Source organism: Aphelocoma coerulescens, chromosome 20 (assembly GCF_041296385.1).
Source record: "Aphelocoma coerulescens isolate FSJ_1873_10779 chromosome 20, UR_Acoe_1.0, whole genome shotgun sequence".
In the NCBI taxonomy this organism is placed as follows: Eukaryota; Metazoa; Chordata; class Aves; order Passeriformes; family Corvidae; genus Aphelocoma; species Aphelocoma coerulescens.
The window spans coordinates 8,969,404-8,989,326 of NC_091033.1; the positions used below are offsets into that span (position 1 = coordinate 8,969,404).

Below are 19,923 nucleotides of genomic sequence, written 5' to 3' on the forward strand. Positions count from 1 at the left end.
CCAGTGCCAGAAGTAAATAAAATAGAGGAGGAGCCACACCCATTGCCAGACCACCATGAAATTCACGTAAAAACTCATATTCAGGGAAATGATAGTGATATATCAGCATCTCTAGCTGAGTAGGCGATGCAAGAACTGAGCACTGTTTGTCTTTTGAGTGCTGCCTTTCTGTTTTTTCTTACATTTCAAAGAAAACCTACGGGCTAAGTACTGCTATTCCCAAACACCACTTGTTTCAGCCAGGGAAGTTCAAATAAGTAGGAAGCTTTATTGCATACTGATTTCTCCCTGCCTAGAGGTTGTTTTCAGTTTAGAAAGATCACAGAGAGGGCCTTGATTCAGTCCAGTTACAGAAAATCCCAATCACTCTTAGGATTAAAGAGAATGCACAGAGACTGGCAGTCAGAGCAAGGCAGTGCTTCTGGAATCCGTGTCCTGGTAGAAATATCCATTTCACCCAGCGCAGCTGGATTTGATCAGGTCTTTTCCAACCTTAACGATTCCATGACCCTATAACCACTGTGCAGTTGCTGGTTTCCACATCTGCTTTTACCACAGGTCAAAGTTATGAATCAACACCCCAACTGAAAATCAAGTTCTAATCAATGCTGTCTCTCCCCACTACACAAACAGCAGCATAACAGGGCCAGTAACACCTTGCAGGAACACGGGGCTGGAGCAGCAAGGGATCTTCTCAGTTAGGAGGGACAGCCATTCCCCAGGCTGCTCCTCCCCTTCCACATTCACCTACACATTTCCTTCAGGTGCTCCTTCATGTCACCGGCCTCCAGCCTGTTAGACTAACAAATCAGGAATCACAAAGTAAGATAGTAGAAAATTAAGTCCTTTGCATCGGCAACAATGTGTAGGTTGCTACATAGGATGCTCTCAGGCCAAAGACAATACTTAATGTAAGAGATTCCCACCCCCCACCCAGTTGGAATCCTTGGCTCAAGTTTTTTTTAGACACAGAAAGAGAATATTTGTCTCCAAACTTAGGAAAGAATCAGGTGTAATAGGAATCCAGTGGATCACCTTCTTTTAAGGGAACACAAAAGTGTGTGGAAAGAGGCTGTCCATTCCTTGACTGGCTCGGAATTCCTACGTGATGTCCTTCTTTCTTGGGGGACGGTGGATGTTCCTCACCACGCACTTCACCATCCACTCAATTCCTTCGTTCACCCCTTTGCTAAGGAAGTAAGACAAGCAAAAAAGTTTTTAAAATAAACCAACAAGAAGCAACCAAGAACAGAAACATGGATCATACAGGCCTTAACTGAGCCCTTACATGAGGAAGGTAAGGGCTCTACCTACCCCAGTTGTTTGCCTGCATGAGAAATGTCACAGAAATGCCAACAAATAACAGGAATCTGATTTCTTTTAGCTCAGCAATATATACCTCCATCCTTTATTTTTCTGGTGTCTGTAGAAGTCTACACCCAACTTAGTCACCAACTCTGTGGAAATCTTGGGATGAACAAGCATCAAACACACCTGACAGCTGGCTTGACGTTATTTTGCCACAAACCTCACACTAGTTGTATAAGATCTTGCAATCCTGGTTCCAGCCTTCTTTAACCATCTGTGCTGGGGCTGCCAAGCAAGTCACCACCAGCTCCCTAGGCATGACTTCCAGGAGTTATTTATTCTTTTAGTGCAAGCTCAAACTAGAATTTTGAAAGGAAATTCCACACAGATCAAAACTAGAAATGTTTGTACAAAAAGACACAACCGAAAAGGTTGTTTTTCATAAGGTTATTATCTAATACTTCTCTTTCAGTCAGTGCTTGAACATTGTTCTTGTTGTCATTCATCTGCTTAATGGTATGTGATTTGTAGCAATGCAGACAACAGATATTTTTTCACAGTTCAAGTAGTTTTTGTTATCCTTTGCAGTAGCTTGTATGATAACACAGATTTCTTGCTAAATTTATAAAAGAAAAAAATTCAAAGCTCTGGATTCAACCCAGGCAGTAATTCAGCCAGGAGTGTTTCTCTATCTGGAACAAAACTTTTGACTTATACCAAGTATCACTTTTCACTTAAAGAACTGAAAGTACAAAGAAGCAAAGTACTGCAAGACTCGATACGCAGTAATGATGCCAAGATATCAAGAATCCAGTGGGTTGGTCAAGTTCGTGGCATGCAGCTGCATAAGCCCCAATTAGGGTCTGTTTTAGTCATCAAATTTTAAACCACAGGCATCCCCATGTAAGAGGGCTCTTGGGGACTGTTATATCATCCCCATCACAAAGCTCATCTGCACACCAAAGAATATGAAAGTAGAAGCATAGTTACAGCAGCAACAGTGAAGCACCACCCATTTCTCTGGCAGAGGCATCAACACCTGCATTTTCAACTGCATTCTAACCTAAAAGCCAGGAGCTGCAGCAAACCAACATCTTCAAGGATTATTGTGCAAGGAGAAGGGATGATACAGGACAATAAATACGCCTCCAAGTCCAGCTGCTCTCAGCCAGAAGTACACTTGCACTGTGTTTCACAGGCAGGATTTACAGATGAAGTTATTGAGCTGGGGCAAGTCCAAGGTTCTTGAACGAGTGTCTGTCAGTGTTGGAAGGAAGCACAGCTCCCTTTCAAGGCTTAATAAATCCTGTAGTGCTGCTCTGTGTGTGACACCCCACAGCTGCACAGTCAATCCATTCTGAGTCTACCCCTTCTCATACTCACCCAGTAAGGGCTGAGCAGGCTTGTGTCAGGCAGTCTCTCTTCCCAATTTTGTTAATGCAGTCACTAAATGCTGTCTTGATGTCAGGAATTGACAGACAAGTCTGCAAAGGGAACCAAAGAAGACATGGTGACCTTCTTCCACAATGAATTCTACCATGTCTGCAGTCGTGCTTCAGTCAGGATGGCAATGCTGTGAGGTTAAACCCCCTCACCCACCAACACAGCAAATTCACCTCTTTGCATTCTAAAGAAATGAACATATTCTTTTTTCACCAAACAGAGTGCTGTTTGCTGACAGTACACACACACTGCCTCACCTAGCTGAGCCTTAATTTGTACACTTCTAAACAAACAGTCCTGAAAATGAGCACAACCTGCCCCCTCTAAGGATATCCCTTCCAAGCTGCTCAACTGTCACACACAGCTTGTATTTACCAGGACACTACAAGAGCTTTACTATTGACAAAGCCTATTGAAACAGGGTCCCTGCCACAAGCCCAGCTGACACTTTGCCAGCACCCTGGGCACTCTCACAAAACAGCCTGTGATTTTTCCTGTTCTCAGCACATTCCTTGGCATTACAGCCATGCCCCACCAGCACTGATCTGTTTGCATTCAGAGAAAACAGTGGCAGCACTGAATGCAGCACGTTTTCTGATGCCTGATGTCACGGTGCTCTTGACCCCCAGCAGGTCTTAAACTTCTGTGAAGCTGCCAGGAGGCTGCTGGGAACACCACCACAAATCAAAAACCCCCAATAAACCAGTGGATTACTTTCCTGACACAAATCATGGTGTCACCATAAAAATCTTACTTTTAAAGCTACAACAAAAGCAAACTTGCCCAACTAAAGTCTGGACTTGCATCTCCCTGACCACTCAGTGCTCACTTTTTCCTAAGAAGCCTTGGACAAGCCATTTAAGCACTTCAGCTGGCCACAAGCCCACCCTTCCCTCCTCTCTGCAAAGACATTTTGGACCTTCAACAATGCTCAGTTATGTGTTTTGAACCTTCAATGAGGCCCGCATAAGTGTTTTGGACAAATGTTTACACAAATGCCAAACTGGACCCTTGTGAGTCCTGAGGATTGGATAAGTGGACGTAAACTCTGAGAGACAGAAATATGAAAATTAATGTTACCAGCCATCCATTTGCAAAACACTGATTCTGGAGAAATTAAATACAGGAAACTTTTGTGGACAACAGAAGTAAGCAGGTTTCATTGTTTAAAAATAGGAAGGGATCTTAAGAAATGGCTTGCAAGGTGTTTAACGACACCCAATTCACCCAGTGCCCTTGACTCCATTAACTGTACAACTTTTGATGACTGTACTTTCTTATGACCGAAGTTGCATTTTAAACTTGCCCTTTCAATCAATGACCTAGAAACCATACCCAAAAATGTTACTGACATCATTCTGCCAAAGCCTCAACAATTTAGTTAAGGATTTTTGACAAACATGCAGTTCATACAGATGAGCTGTCAGCCACAGGATAAATAGTTAATTAAAAAAAACCAACAACAATTACTAACTTTAGAGGGAGTCAGACTGGACTCGAGAGCTGGAATTCATACCAGTAGGTCTGGAAGATGGGCCAGAGATTACAGCCAGCCAACCATTCTCTACTGGTTTGTAAAAGCTGCTCCCTTAGCCTGGTACGGTGTCCACTGCCTAGTAAGAAAGGCAGGTCCAAATGCTTCCTGGTTTAACCCAAAGCTCTGGACAAGTCAATTACCCAACAACTGGGAAGGAGAAAGAGCTGCATGTCAGTAATCTGAGCTATTTTTCATGTCTTTGTTTTTTTCAGTCAATGAGACCTGGCAGCAGGATGGTTAAATCTCAAGGCAGTTGAAAATGAGCAAATGCTTCTTGAAATATACTTTAAGCCTCTTACAGTTTAATATCATGGTCTAATGATATACTTCTGAGTATATCCATTTCTTCTTGAGTCTACCCTTTCCTTCTCCTTTCCTGAATGATGATGCATTTTAAAATAAATCAGATAAAGTGTTCAAGGTACAAAGTAACAACAGAGAGCACAGCCATGCTGCCCATGATTCCTTAACATCTACTTGCACAGGTAGCAAAGCAATCAGGCAATGAACTTCCCAACACCACCAGCAGACCAGGACACCTGCACATACCCAGCAGCACAGAGAACCCACATCCTTCACCTTGCCCATCCCTGAACCCTTAAGAGTCCACTTTTCCCAGTGCAGCTTACAATTACAGCCATTTTTATCTCCCAGTACAAACCATTGTCATAACTTCCCTTTCCCACCTTCTGGTAGAGCCATGGTCTGCTCCACCTTCCACAGAGCTGCCCAGCCACAGCTCTCCATGGAAATCTGCATCAGAAAGAGTTTTGCTTCTGAGGAGATTTCGCACCATTCAAATTGTCACAGCAGGATGTCACTGCACCACCAATCCTGTTTTGAGGAAAATCATTTTCCCCTTGGGATGAAGTAGAGCAGCACAGCAGAGGGGGTAACACCAAACTATCAATGCCTTGATTTAGTGTTCCAGGGAAAACCCCGAACAGGAATCTCATGTGACAGCAGAGGATGAGGCAGATTATCCATCACTTCAGCAAGGGGCATCTGAGCTTTGCATGCTCAGGGAAAATGTCAGCTGTGGCTTCCAAGTTCCCCTTCACCCCAGCCACATTACAAAATATTTGTTTACAGATGTGTTTTGTTTCTCAGCTGCAAACACATAACCTAAGGGCAAAGAAGGGAAGCTTGATCTGTGATCACATCAACAGTGCACCATTACAACAACGCAATCCAGAGTGACCTCTCAGGAATGATGGTATCTCTCAGCCAGTTCACAGGAACCTCACACACAACACATGACGAACCAGATTTCCATCTCAGCTTCCCCAAAATAACACACTGCAAAACATCTTTTGACAAAGGCTCCTCCAGGCATAATCCAGCCAAGACTGAACCAAATTCCTCCTAGGAAGGGTTCAGAATAGCATTACCCAAAGTAAGACTCAGCAATGGTACACCTAAAAATCTATCAAGCAGCAAGACAAGTTTTAGCCACAAAAAGGTTGAATTGTAGAGTTTTTATCCATTCACCAAATCCAGTGCAGCAGACAATGCTGCTGCCTGGTCTCTAGTCAGGATAAAACTGGAAACATGGATAAAACCTCAAGTAGAGGCTTTTCATCCATCTCAAGAGTAATCAATCATCAGAATGGAACTAAAAGAGAAACAACAGCAAGGTGGATTGCCTAAATAAAATTATTTCACAAAAAGTCTGACTCACCTGACCTGTGCTGTGGGCTACCCTTTTTACTAGTTTGTTTTAAATGAAAACTTAAGCTTGCTTAAATTTAACAAGGAATAGTATAGCCTCAATTTAAACCAGCTAATTTAAATTAAAACTAATTTTACAGGGAAGCTGTGGTAGGTCTTCAGTTGGAAAGTGGAATGGCTTTCATGAAGAAGGTCTGTTTTCTAACAGCTGTGTGGAAATGAGTATTCTGCTACTCACCATGACTCCTCGCATTTTCCAAAGGCACAAGGAGGCTTTTCAACATTCTGGAGATTTCAAATTAAATTTCCAAAATTTGTCTTTAGATGAGGATGGCAAAACTTCCTCCCAGACATGGGACATCATTCAGCACCCAGTAATTTTCAGATTGTTAAATTTCAAATGCTGTTTTTGACAGGTCATGTTTTTCCAGTATTTTGAATAGTGTTCCACAATGAACCATTCTATCCTCAAACTCTGACAGTTCATTGTAAAGCTTAGAAATGTATACCTTGTGCAAACCTTTCAACAGCTGCATTCACATCGAAACAGCAAATATCAATTCTTATTTTGCAGTTTTTTCTTCAATAAGCCATGTTTTCAAAAGTGGCATTCTGAGTTGAAAGGGAGTTCACAGGAATTAGTAGATATTAGGTATTTTATTTCACCTTTAAAGCAATAGTTCCTTTAAAAACCCAAACAAACTCCTTCCTCCAACACACATTTGACTCAGATTTTTAATTAATTATAAAATAATCCAGTTTTGAAGGCCCTGCTGAACACAGAGCATTCTCCTGATACCATAAAATATCACATTCAGTACTGTGAGAATATTACAATTGGTGTTTTGCAGACAGTGACTGTATTTCATCCCTTGGAATGACCAAATACTGCTTGTGCTTGGCAGTGCTGAGAGGACACAGTGTACCCTGGGGTTCACAGCAAAATTCTTAACACTTTATGCAATTTCAGGTTGCATCAGCGCTTTTGTTATCTTAATAACAGAATGTAAACTTAAAAACAAAACAAACAAACTATGCCAGATGTACTATTTCTGATGTATTTAATCACAAGTCTTCTGCTGGCCTCTATAGACATCATCATCAAGAATTATCCTTCATCTCCAAATACCAGCAAGGTTAAGATACCACTTATCCTCCCTTATTGTGGTTCAGGATAGAGGGATGCTGGTGAGAATTCCCTACTACAGTTTTATATCTGGAGATCCAGAGCAGAAAAATCTCTGTCAGTGCTAATTATCAGTTATTCCAGAGGTCTTCCATTCTGCTAAATCAGAGGAAGAGAAACAGGCTACTGAGTCTTCTCAACCTTAAGTGAACCTCACTGATTACTGAAAATAAGCTATAATCCCCTTAGTGATTTGTTAACAGCAGTGATGCCTCTTTGCTGGGTCCATAACCAAGATCATTCTGCAGGAGTGAACCTCTAAATATCCAATTTAGGTATTTCTTACAAATAGAAAGTGGATTTGGCTTTGCTAATCTCTTGTTGCAGCTCTGCAACTGCATGAAGGCACTAAGTCTGTGGGCTGGTCTCAGACCCTCCAGAGGGGGCAAGAAGTCAGATTTTCTTTTGAAAGCCTGTTCCAAATACCTCTTTCTGGTCATTTAAAGATGTCCACTTGTTCAATTATTTGTCTTTAGTCTGGCTAGAGTGTCAGAAGAGCCAGTGTCTGCAGCCTGTAACAAAGTATGTATATACAGTCACAAGGCAAACTGGAACAGCTTTCCAGGTCACTGCTTGGAACATTCTCAACAGGTCAAGGCAAGAGTGTAGGCTGCTCCCTACAGAAGAGCTGTGGTGCTGCATGGAATATGAGAGTCAGTATTCTGGTTTCCACAGGAAAGACAGACCATTTCCCCACATTCCAGAGACAACAGCAAAGTCAGGACCATAAATCAGGAGTTCTGTCTTGATCTCTTGCTTTTACATGGAACTACATTTCTCTTATTTCTAAGACTAGATAATCTAGATCATCCAACAACCAGATGTAACCAATCCTCCTTGAGAGCCAAGTGATTTCAATGGAAGTCTCAAGTACTTCCCACAAGTGCAATCACTCGGACAAGTGTGAAGTCCAGAGGAAGAACCTGAGAAGTACTGGCATACTTAGGAACAGACACTGATCCCAGCTGCCAGGGCTGGTGCTCTAAATCCTACTGGAAGCCTCTGGCTCCATCTAGAGACGATCACTGGAGCTGCAGTCCTGGAATTCCAGGTACATTGCAGGGGAAAGGAGGGAAAACACGAAAAACACCACGACCACCTTAGGCACTCTCTTCTCTTTTTTCCATGCTAGGGCAGATAAGGATGCTCCAGGATGTGTCACCTAAACACTGCACCACCCATGAACTGTCAAACCCAAACCAAGAGCTTTACAGTTCTGAATATGGTGGAAAAAATTCATATTATATTACCAGAAAAGAGAATTCCTTGCCATTCACTGCTGTCACTGATGGAATGCTCTACAACAAACAAGAGTTTTATTGAACAGATCTTATCCAGTTATGGGGAAAGGATGACTTGCTTCACATACATCTGTTGTGCTATTCCTGGTTTTTAAACAGCATCATAAACAAAGTGCAGTAAACATTTTTTTTCTGAATAAACAGGAAAAAACAGTATCAATACACCCAGTCACGGTACAAGAAAGAGCCACCATAGCTATGCAGTTTGCTCTGTTTACATAAAGAGTTCAAAACTATGTTCCTGTAGGAAGCTCATTCATGGCACTGGAAAAGGGTTGGAAGAGAAAGGAAAAAAACCACAACTAAATTCAAAGCAATTACTTCCAGTGATGAGACAGGGCCATAGGATCAGCTCAGGAATGTGGAACAAATTTAACATGAATGCAGAGTTCACCTTTCCAAGGCTTATTTGCTCATGTATGTAAATCTGCTGTATTTTACCTCTACATCCTGCTTGTTGGCCAACACCAGAATGGGAACCCCTTCCAGAGCTTCGCTGGTAATCATCTTCTCTACAAAGGACAGAAACAAAACCAGGTTTAGCCAGTTCTGGAAGTTGCACAAATGCCTGGCACAGATTATCTGGATGAAGCCAGAGGCTCTTTCTTGCATTACAGTCTCATTTGATACAACCTTTCAGGTCTATTTTGTTCACACTGTACTTACCAAAAGCTCTTTTGGACTCAGAGAGCCTTTCCTCATCAGTGGAGTCAATAACATAGATCACCCCATGAGATTCAGCATAGTACTGGAAGGAGAACACAGATATTGGTGTCAATCCACTAGGATCACTTGTTCCTCTTCATGATTTTATCTTAATTTGGTACATTTTTGGTACATGTGGAGGAGATCAACCAGTTAGAGCCAGCTGTATTCACAGTGTGCCTGGAGAGAATGGAGGCACACAGCATGGTGTGTTCTGTTTGCAGGCCTGATCAACACACCAGATGAAAAACCTCACCTGTGTCTCCCCAAAGCTTATCTCTATGGCACAACCCCAGATCTGGGTTGGTAATTGCTGTCTGTAACCAATAATGCAAATACTAAGCACAGAAATAGTGGAATCTCTGGAAAATTGTTAGTGCTAACTACTGGGGTTATCAATAAGCCTGTGTGATTACCAAATGATTGTAGTGGTTCAGTTCTAAGAGACAAAACCACTTCTAACAGAAATCATGGAACCACAGAATGTTTTGTGTTGGAAACAGCCAATCATCTCATTCCAACCCCCTGCCATGAGCAGGGACACCTTCCACTACATCAGGCTGATCAGAGCTCCATCCACCCTGGCTTTGAACACTTCCATGAATGGGGCAGCCACAGCTTCTCTGGGCAAATTGTACACATCAAATTAAACAAAACCACACATCTAACCTTGTCCCAAAGTGACTGCAGTTCCTCCTGCCCGCCAAGATCCCAGAACATCAGCCGAGTTTTGCCAACATCAATAGTTCCAACTGGAGGGAAGAAGGAAAGAACAATCCAGTTAAAACTAGAGGTGCTGTAAAGCACAGACACATGCACACCCCACTCAGAAATCTGGGGTGGGACAAGCTTGTAGGGGAACAAATCACAGGCAGTGACTACTTGCAACAACAGAGCAAAACCTGCACAGAGTGATCACAAATTTAGAGCAGTATCAGTGCAAATAATTCCAGAATTGGGCCAAGGAATGAACTCCAGGGAAAAATAGTTTGAGGACAGCACTGAAATAGGATACCTGGAGTTCTAATACTTCAAGAGTTTTTCCTCCTAAGATAAGAAAGCCTATTTTATTATCTACAAAAAGACCTGGGCAGTTGGGAGACACAATCTCTGCTTCCAGGAACTATTCTGCCCTTCTGAATTCTTAAATATTTCAAACAAAAGACAGCTGTTGTCTAACTGCACAGGAAAGCTGAAAAAAATCCACATGGATTTACTCACTGTTTAAGCCTACAGTGGTTGTGATTTTGGACAAACTCATCCCTTTGTAGTTCTTGTTAAATCGGGTTTTAGTTTGTTCAAGGAAGGTCTGAAAAGGAATAAGACAAAGTATTTACTGTCAAACATTTTACTGGCTGGGGTAATCCTACCCCAAACCTGCCTTTTCATTTCTGCGTAATCCTGCTAGAGCAGATACTGCCCTACCTAATTTTGGACAAACTCCTCTTCCTGCTCCTTATTTTAGCAAGGAAAGAAGGGATCATAAGTGATTATGGGATTAGCAAAGCCTCAGCCACATCCCTGAAAACTTGTGGTAATTTAAGTAATGGGGAAAAGTTGATTGTTTGGTGTGACATCACTAAAATAACTCAGGACAGAGCTGAAGAAGATCAGCCCTTGTTGGAAGATTTATCCCTGGAGAATGTTTAGGATTGCGTGTGCCCTCTACGGGGTGATAAACAGCACTTACAGTTTTACCAGCATTGTCCAAACCCAGGATCAGGACACAGTACTCATCCCTCTGGAATATGTATTTATAGAGCCCTGACAGCAGCGTATACATCCTGCTCCTGCAACAAATTCCAGGAAATCATTAACAAACAGGTCATTCCCAAAAGCCTCTCATGCCACAGCACAAGTTTTTCCCAATGCCAGATAAATAAATGACGTTACTCTTTTATCAGGACACTCATATTTAGGCAATCCCAGGAAAAATCAGAGACCCAAGAGAGATCATGAAAATAGCTCAAGATCAAATCTGGGGTTTAAAGGGGAGCTGAGGAAGGGCTTGAACACCTCTTGCAGTACATGCAACACCCACAGAAAATGAAGTGAACTTCATACAAATACAAAGAACAGGTATTTTGAGCAAGAATCTACAGATGCTCACACCTGGGTTTTTTGGTGCTGAATTTGCACACACAAAGCAGATCAGCCTTGCTGTGATGCAGGAAGCACTGGCACCAAGTGCTGCAGCTGACTCACATGCCATTGCAACAACTCTTCTGTTCAAACACAGATAAAGGGAACCTCAAGGCAGAGCCTTTGAGAGGCAGCTGCCTTAAGCGTGCTTAAACAACCACTTTGAAGTCAAACACCATTACCTAAAGGGAAATAAAAGTGTTCCAAAGCAGGAATCAGGGGGTTCACGGCAAGGGAGGACACGGCACCTAAGGGTAGGGGCTTCAATCCCACAGGTACCGGGGCGACCCTTTGCCTCCAGCTGTGCGAGAGCGGGGGGCTCCCGCCGTCCCCGGGGGAGCAGCCGGGCCACCGGCTGGGGGGAACCCCGGCCCGCTCCTCTTTCGGGACAGCGACTGATCCCGGGCGCGCCCGACCGCCGGCCTGCTCCTCCTCGACCCGGGAGACCCTCCCGGACACGGGAGACCCTCCCGGACACGGGAAATCCCTCCACATCCAGAAGACCCGGCCCTTTCCTTCCCTTTCACAGCCAGTGACGGGTGAAGGGGGACACCGGCCCAGCGCCATTTCCCCCTGACGGCCCAGCGTCACGTCCCGGCCCAGCGCCACGTCCCGGCCCAGAAGGCCGCCCCAAGCTCCCGAGAGCAGCGGGCGAGGAAAAGAGCCCCGAGCCCGAGGTCCGCGGCCCCTCACCTGCTCCTGGTGCCGGTGTCAGTGCTGGAGCTCGAGCCGCCTCTTACGACTCCCCAGCGCCACCGGCCGCCGCCATTATGCGCTTGGGGCTCTGGGAAATGTAGTCCTGTTGCCGCTGCGGTAGCCGCACATGGGTAGCGTGTGGACTACAACTCCCAGAATGTCCAGCGCCGCCGGCCTGCCGGGGACCTCGAGCGCTGAGCGGGTGACGCGCTGGCGAGCGCAGCCGGAAGCGGCGGCTCTGCGGCAGGAAGAGGGGGCGTCATGGCGGGTGTCGTGGAGGCGGCTCGCAGGGGCCGAGGCGGCTGAGGGTGCTCTGGGGCCGCCGAGGTGGTGGTGGCGGCTCAGGGAGGTGCTGCAGCCCTGGGGCTGAGGGAGCGCCCAGGCTGCGGGAGGAGCGGTGCCGTGCGCGGGCCCGGTGGGCTTGAGTGGACTCCGTGGCGGGGGAGGGCAGGGCCAGGCCCGGCCTCTCCTCGGACTCTCCCGTCGCCTCTTGCCGCTTGTTTCCAGCAGGAGCATCACCCTGGTGATTTCCGAGGGAAAGAGCGGGACGGCGGGTAGATGTCGCTTCTGCGGGCGAGGACTTGTTATCCAAAAAGGGCTTGAGTAAACTCTGAATGTGTTTTGAGTTCGTGGAGAGGACGCGAGCAAAAGCGCCTTTCTTGTGCTGACAATGGATGAAGAGAGTCTGGAAGCAGCGATCCAGACCTACAACGCCCAGCTGGAGCAGGTGGAGCTGGCGCTGGGGGCGGGCCAGGATCCATCGCAGCAGTCGGACCTGATCCAGCTGCAGGAGGATTTGAAGCAGCTGATAGAACTGACCGAGTCCAGCCTGGTGGCTGTGAAAAAGAGCAAACTTCTGGCCACTTTGGACACAGATGCCTCCTCCTCCTCCCTAGCAGGTCTGCTGGGGCAGGATTCCCATCTGGAGAGCTCTGCCCAGGATGAGGAATACGCTGCTTTTAAGGAAGCCATTGCTGGGCTTGGAACAGATGAGGCTCCAGCTGATAATGAGATCTCCTCGGAGAGAGAGGGAGAAACTGGGGATAAAACCAAATCAAAGTGCAGTGAAGAGGAGGAGGAGTCTGAGAGAGAGGAGGAGGAGGAGGAATTGAGTGGGATGAAAGTTAAAGCCCCCTACTACAGCTCCTGGGGGACCCTGGAGTACCACAATGCCATGATTGTGGGGACAGAGGAGCTGGAGGATGGCAGTGCTGGGGTCAGGGTGCTCTATCTGTACCCCACCCACAAGTCCCTGAAGCCATGCCCGTTCTTCCTGGATGACAAGTGCAGATTTAAGGAGAACTGTCGGTAAAGAGAGAGGGGTGGGAGGGGCCTTGTTCCAGAGGGATAAACCTCCTCCTGAAGTGCTCTGTGTGGCTTTCTCGCCCAGAGAGATTGTGCCTTAATGTTTTTAAAGTGCGCTGTGGTGAGCAGTGGCATCAGTTTGGCTGTTTTCTTTAGCTAGTGCACAGATGAAGTGGGACATCCCATGGGGAAGCTGCAGAGGTGTTACATAACTGAGTGGATAAATTAACTAGTTAAGTGTTTTAAAATAAAACACCCGAGTCTGTGGAGCACCCGAGTGCTCACATTCCAGTTGCACAGGGAGGTTTTATAGGCTCCTTTTTTGGGGATCTTCAGCAGGATCAGCTTGAGTGATCTGTGAAGGTGCTGGGCTGGAGCCCTGCCTGTCTCTGATCCTGTTTATCCCCAAACCCATGAACTTTTTAACTGGATGTGTCACTAGCAAGGAAGTTAAAGTCTCTGGGATGGGATGCATTCTTTATTCCATGACATAAATAACATGTTTAAGGTGAAACATGAACAGCTTTATAATTGCAACAGCACGTGGTCAAACGTCCCCAGTTATGGTGAAGGTTCATCACTGCTGACATTCGTGTGCATTTCCTTTGAGGAGGGAAGGGATTTTCATTTGAAAACTCCTGTTCCTCCCTCCCTGCAGGTTTTCCCATGGTCAGGTGGTGTCCGTGGAGGAGCTGCAGCCGTTCCAGGAGCCCGACCTGAGCAGTCTGGGGGTGGGCTCAGCCTGCCTGGCCAAGCACAGTGACGGGATCTGGTACACGGCCAAAATCACCGGTGAGGGGGGACAGGGGCTTTCCCGGGGTCCAGGGGGAAGGTGGAGGCTGAGGGCTATGTGCATCTAAAACTTTGCTCTTGTGGTTAGTGATAGAAAAATGTGAACTATGTGGCTGTGGCCCTGAACTCAAAATCTTGACATAGCTGAGGAAACAGTCTGAGTTTTGTCAGGCTAGAGGAGGGAATTGGCTGGGAAACAGGAGGTATAAAGAGCAGGAATGTGGAAAGGAAATGACTACGAGGTCATTAACTGCTCCAGGGAAGAGGGAGGTACTGCAGGAATTTACATGTATATTAGGTGAGAATTGCAATAATCTGCTCTGTTTAAACAAAAACCAGGGGAGCTGGCCCTGCCCAGCAGCTGCTGATACAGGCTTCCTTATGTCCTGGGAAGAGGGAGGGTTTATTTCCTCTTTCCATCTTTCTTTTAACTGTTATTAAGTCAGAAGGGAGCAAGTCTAACTTCTTTTTAATTCCATTTCTTAACAGCCCATCTTTCTTGATTTGTAGAGATAAACCTTTGGGTATCAACACAGGCATTGTGGAAATAGCATTTCATTGCAGTGGGTGCTTCTCCCTCCCAGACAGAAATAAAAATCACAAATTAAACCCAGAACCTTTTAGAACCTGTTCCTTGTGCCTACCCCCTGTCCCGTGTTGTTCTGCTGGAGCTCACTCTGGTTTAGCTCCCTATGTGCTGGGCACTGACTGGGAGCTCCCGTCCTTGCTGTTCCCTCTGTAGATGTGGACAGTGGTTACTACACGGTGAAATTTGACTCCCTGCTCCTCAAGGAGGCTGTGGTGGAAGGGGACAGTGTCATTCCCCCCCTGAGAAGTGAAGATGCTGCTGAATCTGATGAGTCTGATAGGGACAGTGTGGATGATTCTGGTTATGCCAAAGGTAAGGGAGTGGGGAGGGTGTGAGCAAGAGCGACTTGGGATTTTGTTCTGCCTTTCTCTGGGACTGGCTGGCTGTCCTAGAGCTCTCACTGTGTGTCTCACCTCTGATGAAGGTAGTTGATCTCTTTATGTGTTCCTGAAAGATTGAGAACAGTAATTGGCTGTCATGCTGCAACTGCAAACTAAAATCTTTGTTTTATGCAAATCCCTGGGCTAATGAAGGCTGGAGGTTTCCATGGGAACTTCCCACACGTGGAAGAAGAGAGTGTCATATTTTAGAGTTCCAAGCTCAGCCTGTTTCTTACATGTCTGGCTGAGCTGAGGTCGTAAGTGAATCATTTCCTCATCCCTGGGAACTCCATGACTCAGGAGTATGAGACCCAAAGAAATGGGAGTGTTGGGTCCTTCCAGTGCTCGATGAGGCTGCAGGAACAGCCATGCCCTGTTTTACTGCTGAAAGGTGACATAGAGTGCCCAAGTAACATCTTGGAAGCTGCACAGGCAGCACTGTCGCTCTGCTGGTACCACAGCTGCATCATAGGGACAAAGTCATGTCCTAGAGCTCTTTACATTTAACCTGACAGAGATTATTGGATCCTAATAACACAAAACTAATGCTGTGGCCTGGAGGAGCCTCATGCCAGAGACAGGAGCTGGAGGCACAGGGTAAGTATTAGGTGCCACTGTGCCAAATTCTACTCAGATGTGTACATTAGTCCATATCACAATCCTGGAAGGAAGGAAAAGGGTCATAAAACTCCTAAGTGATTCTGGCTGGAACTGGGAGGTGGTATGTCCATTAAATCAAGTGAAATCTCTCATTTCAGTCACTCCCTGTGCAGTGTTCATGGAAGGTGACAGTTCAGTAGGAACTAAGTAAGGCTGGAGGAGTGACCAAATGTTTTTAAGGTTGGAGAAGTGAATTGTACTGCCCTGTGAGGGTTTTTTTGTACGGTGTGGGTGGCCCACACAGCAGCTTTATTTGTGATTCTTGTTTCACTGATTCTCCCCTTCTGTGCCACAGTGATAGATTCAGGAGTTCCAGAGAACGGGGAATGGACCCCTGCATGCAGCTCCTCTTTTGGTGGCTGGGAGGCCCATACTCGTGGCATTGGCTCCAAACTGCTTGTTCAGATGGGATATGAGTTTGGAAAAGGTAAGGGGAGAGGGTGGTCCTGGAGCTGTTAAGAAAAACCCAATATTTTGGATGAAGCCAGAACTGTGCTTTGCTGAAGGGCCTGTTGGCTGAGGCTCAAGCAGGGTGGTAGATCACAGCAGTGTTGGAGGGAAGAGGGAGGACTTATTTCATGGAAGTACAGGCTTGTGGGGCACCAGCCCCTGTATGGTAATGGCAAACTTTGGAGGCACTTGGAAGCACAGTCAAGTTCATGATCAAAGCCATGAGAACATTGTGGAGTGTTCAAAGGCTGGAGGTGGAAGGGAGCTGATCTGCAAAGCTTCTGATGTCTGTGTTAATGCATCTCCTGGCCTGGACACAGACTTCAAAGCCTGCTGAACTTGCTGCTCCCACCCAAATTGCATCGAGCCTTGGGGGCTCTGGGAGGGCCTCTGTGTCTCCGGTTCTCCCAGAGGAACCAAACCAGTTTTAGGTAGAACCTGGCTTGAGAAGCTGAGGATGTGAGGCTGAACCCAGTTTCACGGAAACCGGCCTGATGGATGGCCTCAGGCTTGGAATCATAAATCTCCTGCTGTGGAAGGCTCCTGGCCTGGCCTTTGCTGCTCCCCTTGGCTGGGACAGTAATTCTAACTTTTGGTACCTCAAAAGCCTCTTTGCTTGTTCTAAGCCTGTGACTGTCAGCGTGAGCTTGTGGTGGGAGGTGACTTGGAGAGGGGATGCTGTAATCACTCGGTGTCTCTCCTCAGGCTTAGGGAAGAATTGCGAGGGCAGAGTGGAGCCAGTGCAGGCTGTGGTGCTTCCTCGAGGGAAGTCCCTGGACCAGTGTGCTGAGGTGCTTCAGAAGAAGAAGCAGGGGAAGCTGGAGCCAGGTAAATCAAGGAAATGCCGAGCAAAGGGAGGCAGCTCTGGACAGCCGGGCGGCCGTAAGGCCCCGCGCAACGTGTTTGACTTTCTGAACGAGAAACTGCGCGGGAAGAGTGCCGGGGACAAGGCTGGGGGGATGGCACTGCCCCAGAGGAACAGCAAAGAGATCTACCATGCCAGCAAGAGCACCAAGAAAGCCCTGAGTGTCAGCCTCTTCCAGACCACGGAGAAGATTGAACAAACACAGAGGGACATCAGGGGAATCCAGCAGGCCCTGGCACGCAACATCGGGCGGTAGGAAAACGTTCTCTTTGGGACTGAGTTCCTGGTGCTTCTGGGGAGGGGTGGGCTTGAAATGAGGTGTGGGAGGAACAAGTGAAATGTATCTGGATGAGACCTAAGGGGGAGTGGAGGAGAGAGTTTAGTGTATGCTTCACACCTGCGTGGACACTGGCAGGTGTGTTTGGGGTCCTTTGATTAGAATTTGGGCTGTGGCAAAGAGAGGAGCTCTCTGAGGAAAGGTGCTGGAGTCCTTCTTGTGCCCACCTCTGCAGCACTGCTGTTGAGCATCCCAGGAGGACATTGTCTAGCCCAGATAGTGCTGAGCATGAGGTTATTTCTGGCTGTCAGCAGGTCCCTTGGGCTAATCCTACAAGAAGGGGCAAACCCTCCTGGGGTGGAGCAAGCCTTTGATCTTACCATGCAGGATGACATTGCCACTGGGCTTTTTGCTTTCAGGCACAGCATTGCTGCAGCTCAGCTGGAGGAGAAGCTGGCTGATGCTCACAAGCAGCTGGGGCAGCTGCAGGCCCAGGAAGCCAGGCTGCAGCGGGAGCAGAAGAAAGCAGACACCCACAAGAAGATGACTGAGTTCTAGGTGCTGAGGAAGGTGTTGGATTGCAGGGATTGTCCTTCTGGTGCTCCTGGCCTCAGAGCCTGGGTGAGCTGTCCTGCTCTGCTGGGCCTCGGGCTGCCCAGACTAAAACTGGGCAAAAAAGCAGCAGTTTCTGGATGCTTCTGAGCTCTTCTGGGAGGGGGAGGAGTGCACATCCATCCAGCCCCAAAAGCATTCAGTGAGCTGGGCCTTGGATGAGGCCTAGCTACAAGGAATACAATTCTCTGCTCTCTTGCACACTTCTTTCCTTCGTTTTCCCTGCAGTAGCAGCTCCATCCAGAGTCTGTGGGTGCTCAGGTGATAACACTGCTGGCTACAAACCAGCCGAGGGGGCTTGGACAGCCCCACATCCTGCCATCAACTGTGGCTTCTGTCTGTGGCCACCTGCCAAGCACAGGTGCAGGCAGGGTCCCAAGCACAGTTGGGTGAAAACATCAAAGGTGAAGTACTTTAGCTGCTCTCTGCCTTCTGGTTTTTACTAGGGGATTTATCTGAGAGCTCCCATTTTTTGGGGGGAGCAGTTCTTTGTAGCCCTAGTGTAAGGAAAAGAAGGAAAACTGACAGCTCAGAGGTGAGAACCAGCAGCCTGGAGCATCAGATTCCAGAAGTTTGACTGTAAGAGTATCCCAGGACATGCTGTAGCCAAACTCAGTGGCTTGGCATGGAAAGCTGCCTGGTTCCACAAGTAGAGTGCCACAGCTGGGGGAATAAGCCAGCAGCATAATGGGATTCCCAACCTTGTGATTTTTGCCACCATTAGTTGGGTTTTTCTGTCTGAGGTGGCTCACTGAACACAGGTCCTTTTACTAAAAAACCTCAGGACCCAGATCCAGGTTGGACAGGGCCCTGGATCAGCACAAAGAGCAAGATCTGTGTGTGCCCAACGTGCAGCCCTGCAGTGGGAGAGCTTGGGGCTGGGCTGGGAGCAGGCCAGGCAAGCCAAATACCCTTCCCTGCAATGTGGAAAGTGTTTGGACAAGAAGGAGGTCCTCTCCCCTTGGTTACATTCTGTGTTGGTGGTGGCCAGTCCTTGCCTGAGAGGAGATGCTGGTTTCATTATCTGGTGGTATTTTTGCATTGTAAAGGCTTTTTTATAAAAAAAAAAGTTTGCAATTCATGCCAGTATCTTAAGGGCACCATTTTTTTTTTTTAATTTAAGGAACCATTTTCCTTTTATTCTGTGAGTCATTTTTCTAAAGAAGAGGTTCCTTTAGTACCTCCTTTTTTATCTATCCCTAAGAACAGATTAAAAAACAGGCTATCAGCCTGGACAGGGCTGTGCCTGCCTGTAGGGTCAGGCTGCCAAAGGAACCAGAAAATCTGAGACTGAAGAAGATACGATCAGAGCTGTTCAGGTCGTGTGGGATTTCACATTGCTGCAGACACACTCAGAAACGCAGTGAGACAGCAAAACCTAACAAGATGAACATCTTCAGGAAACCTGTGGGAGTGAGCCTCTGCTCCTGAAGAGCACCTGGATCATGCTGTGACCTTTGTGGATGTGGGAAGTGGCATGGGCTGCCTTGGGCACTTCAACATCCATTGGTTCCTCTTGGGATTGGCTGTACTGTCCTCATTGTTCTGAATTTGTGTTCTCCACACACGGGGCTCAACTCAAGGGTTTAACAATGGCCCTTCCCTAGCAAGTGACTCTTTGTTTCTCACACTTGAGTGCTGAGTGGTGACAAGGATTAATGTGCCCAGCTTAGCATGGATGCTTACTGAAGTGGCCCATGACTGGAGAGCTGAGCTGGGCAGAGAAAATGGAGGGGGTTTATTTTGTGCTCTGAGACTGTTTATCATCATCTCTTTAGGAACTGGGTGTATTAGCCCTGTGTCTTGGCTAAGTCATATTTTGACTCTTCCTTGGGATCTCCACAGCCTGACTTGTCAGGCTCCTATTCCAGCGGCTGCCACCTCTCACCCAGCGCAGTTCACGTCCCTGATGAATAAAGTTGGTGTTTATTTTTCCCCTCTCTCCGTGTAAGGCGCTGCTCATTTGCAAGGCAATGATGATCTGCGGCGCCCCATTCTTTCCTT

General features: G+C 46.8%; 2 protein-coding genes across 3 annotated transcripts; one reads left to right on the forward strand and one right to left on the reverse strand.

Moving 5' to 3' along the window:
• Positions 1–248: 248 nt before the first annotated feature.
• ARFRP1 (ARF related protein 1) lies at positions 249–12,090 on the reverse strand. Of its 2 annotated transcripts, none has more exons than XM_069034220.1 (8): positions 11,987–12,090; positions 10,842–10,941; positions 10,373–10,460; positions 9,821–9,903; positions 9,113–9,194; positions 8,888–8,958; positions 2,692–2,792; positions 249–1,189 (listed from the first exon to the last, which is right to left on the reverse strand). In XM_069034220.1, exons 2-8 carry the CDS (start codon positions 10,932–10,934, stop codon positions 1,102–1,104), a joined length of 606 nt encoding a protein of 201 aa, XP_068890321.1. In that variant the 5' UTR covers positions 10,935–10,941; positions 11,987–12,090; the 3' UTR covers positions 249–1,101. The 2 variants fall into 2 exon arrangements, with proteins under 2 accessions (XP_068890321.1, XP_068890322.1); XM_069034221.1 differs by lacking the exon at positions 11,987–12,090 and adding an exon at positions 11,264–11,285.
• A 141-nt stretch (positions 12,091–12,231) lies between these two features.
• ZGPAT (zinc finger CCCH-type and G-patch domain containing) lies at positions 12,232–19,859 on the forward strand. The gene is made up of 6 exons (XM_069034153.1): positions 12,232–13,297; positions 13,953–14,086; positions 14,829–14,987; positions 16,011–16,142; positions 16,871–17,282; positions 17,727–19,859. Exons 1-6 carry the CDS (start codon positions 12,660–12,662, stop codon positions 17,863–17,865), a joined length of 1,614 nt encoding a protein of 537 aa, XP_068890254.1. The 5' UTR covers positions 12,232–12,659; the 3' UTR covers positions 17,866–19,859.
• Positions 19,860–19,923: the final 64 nt, after the last annotated feature.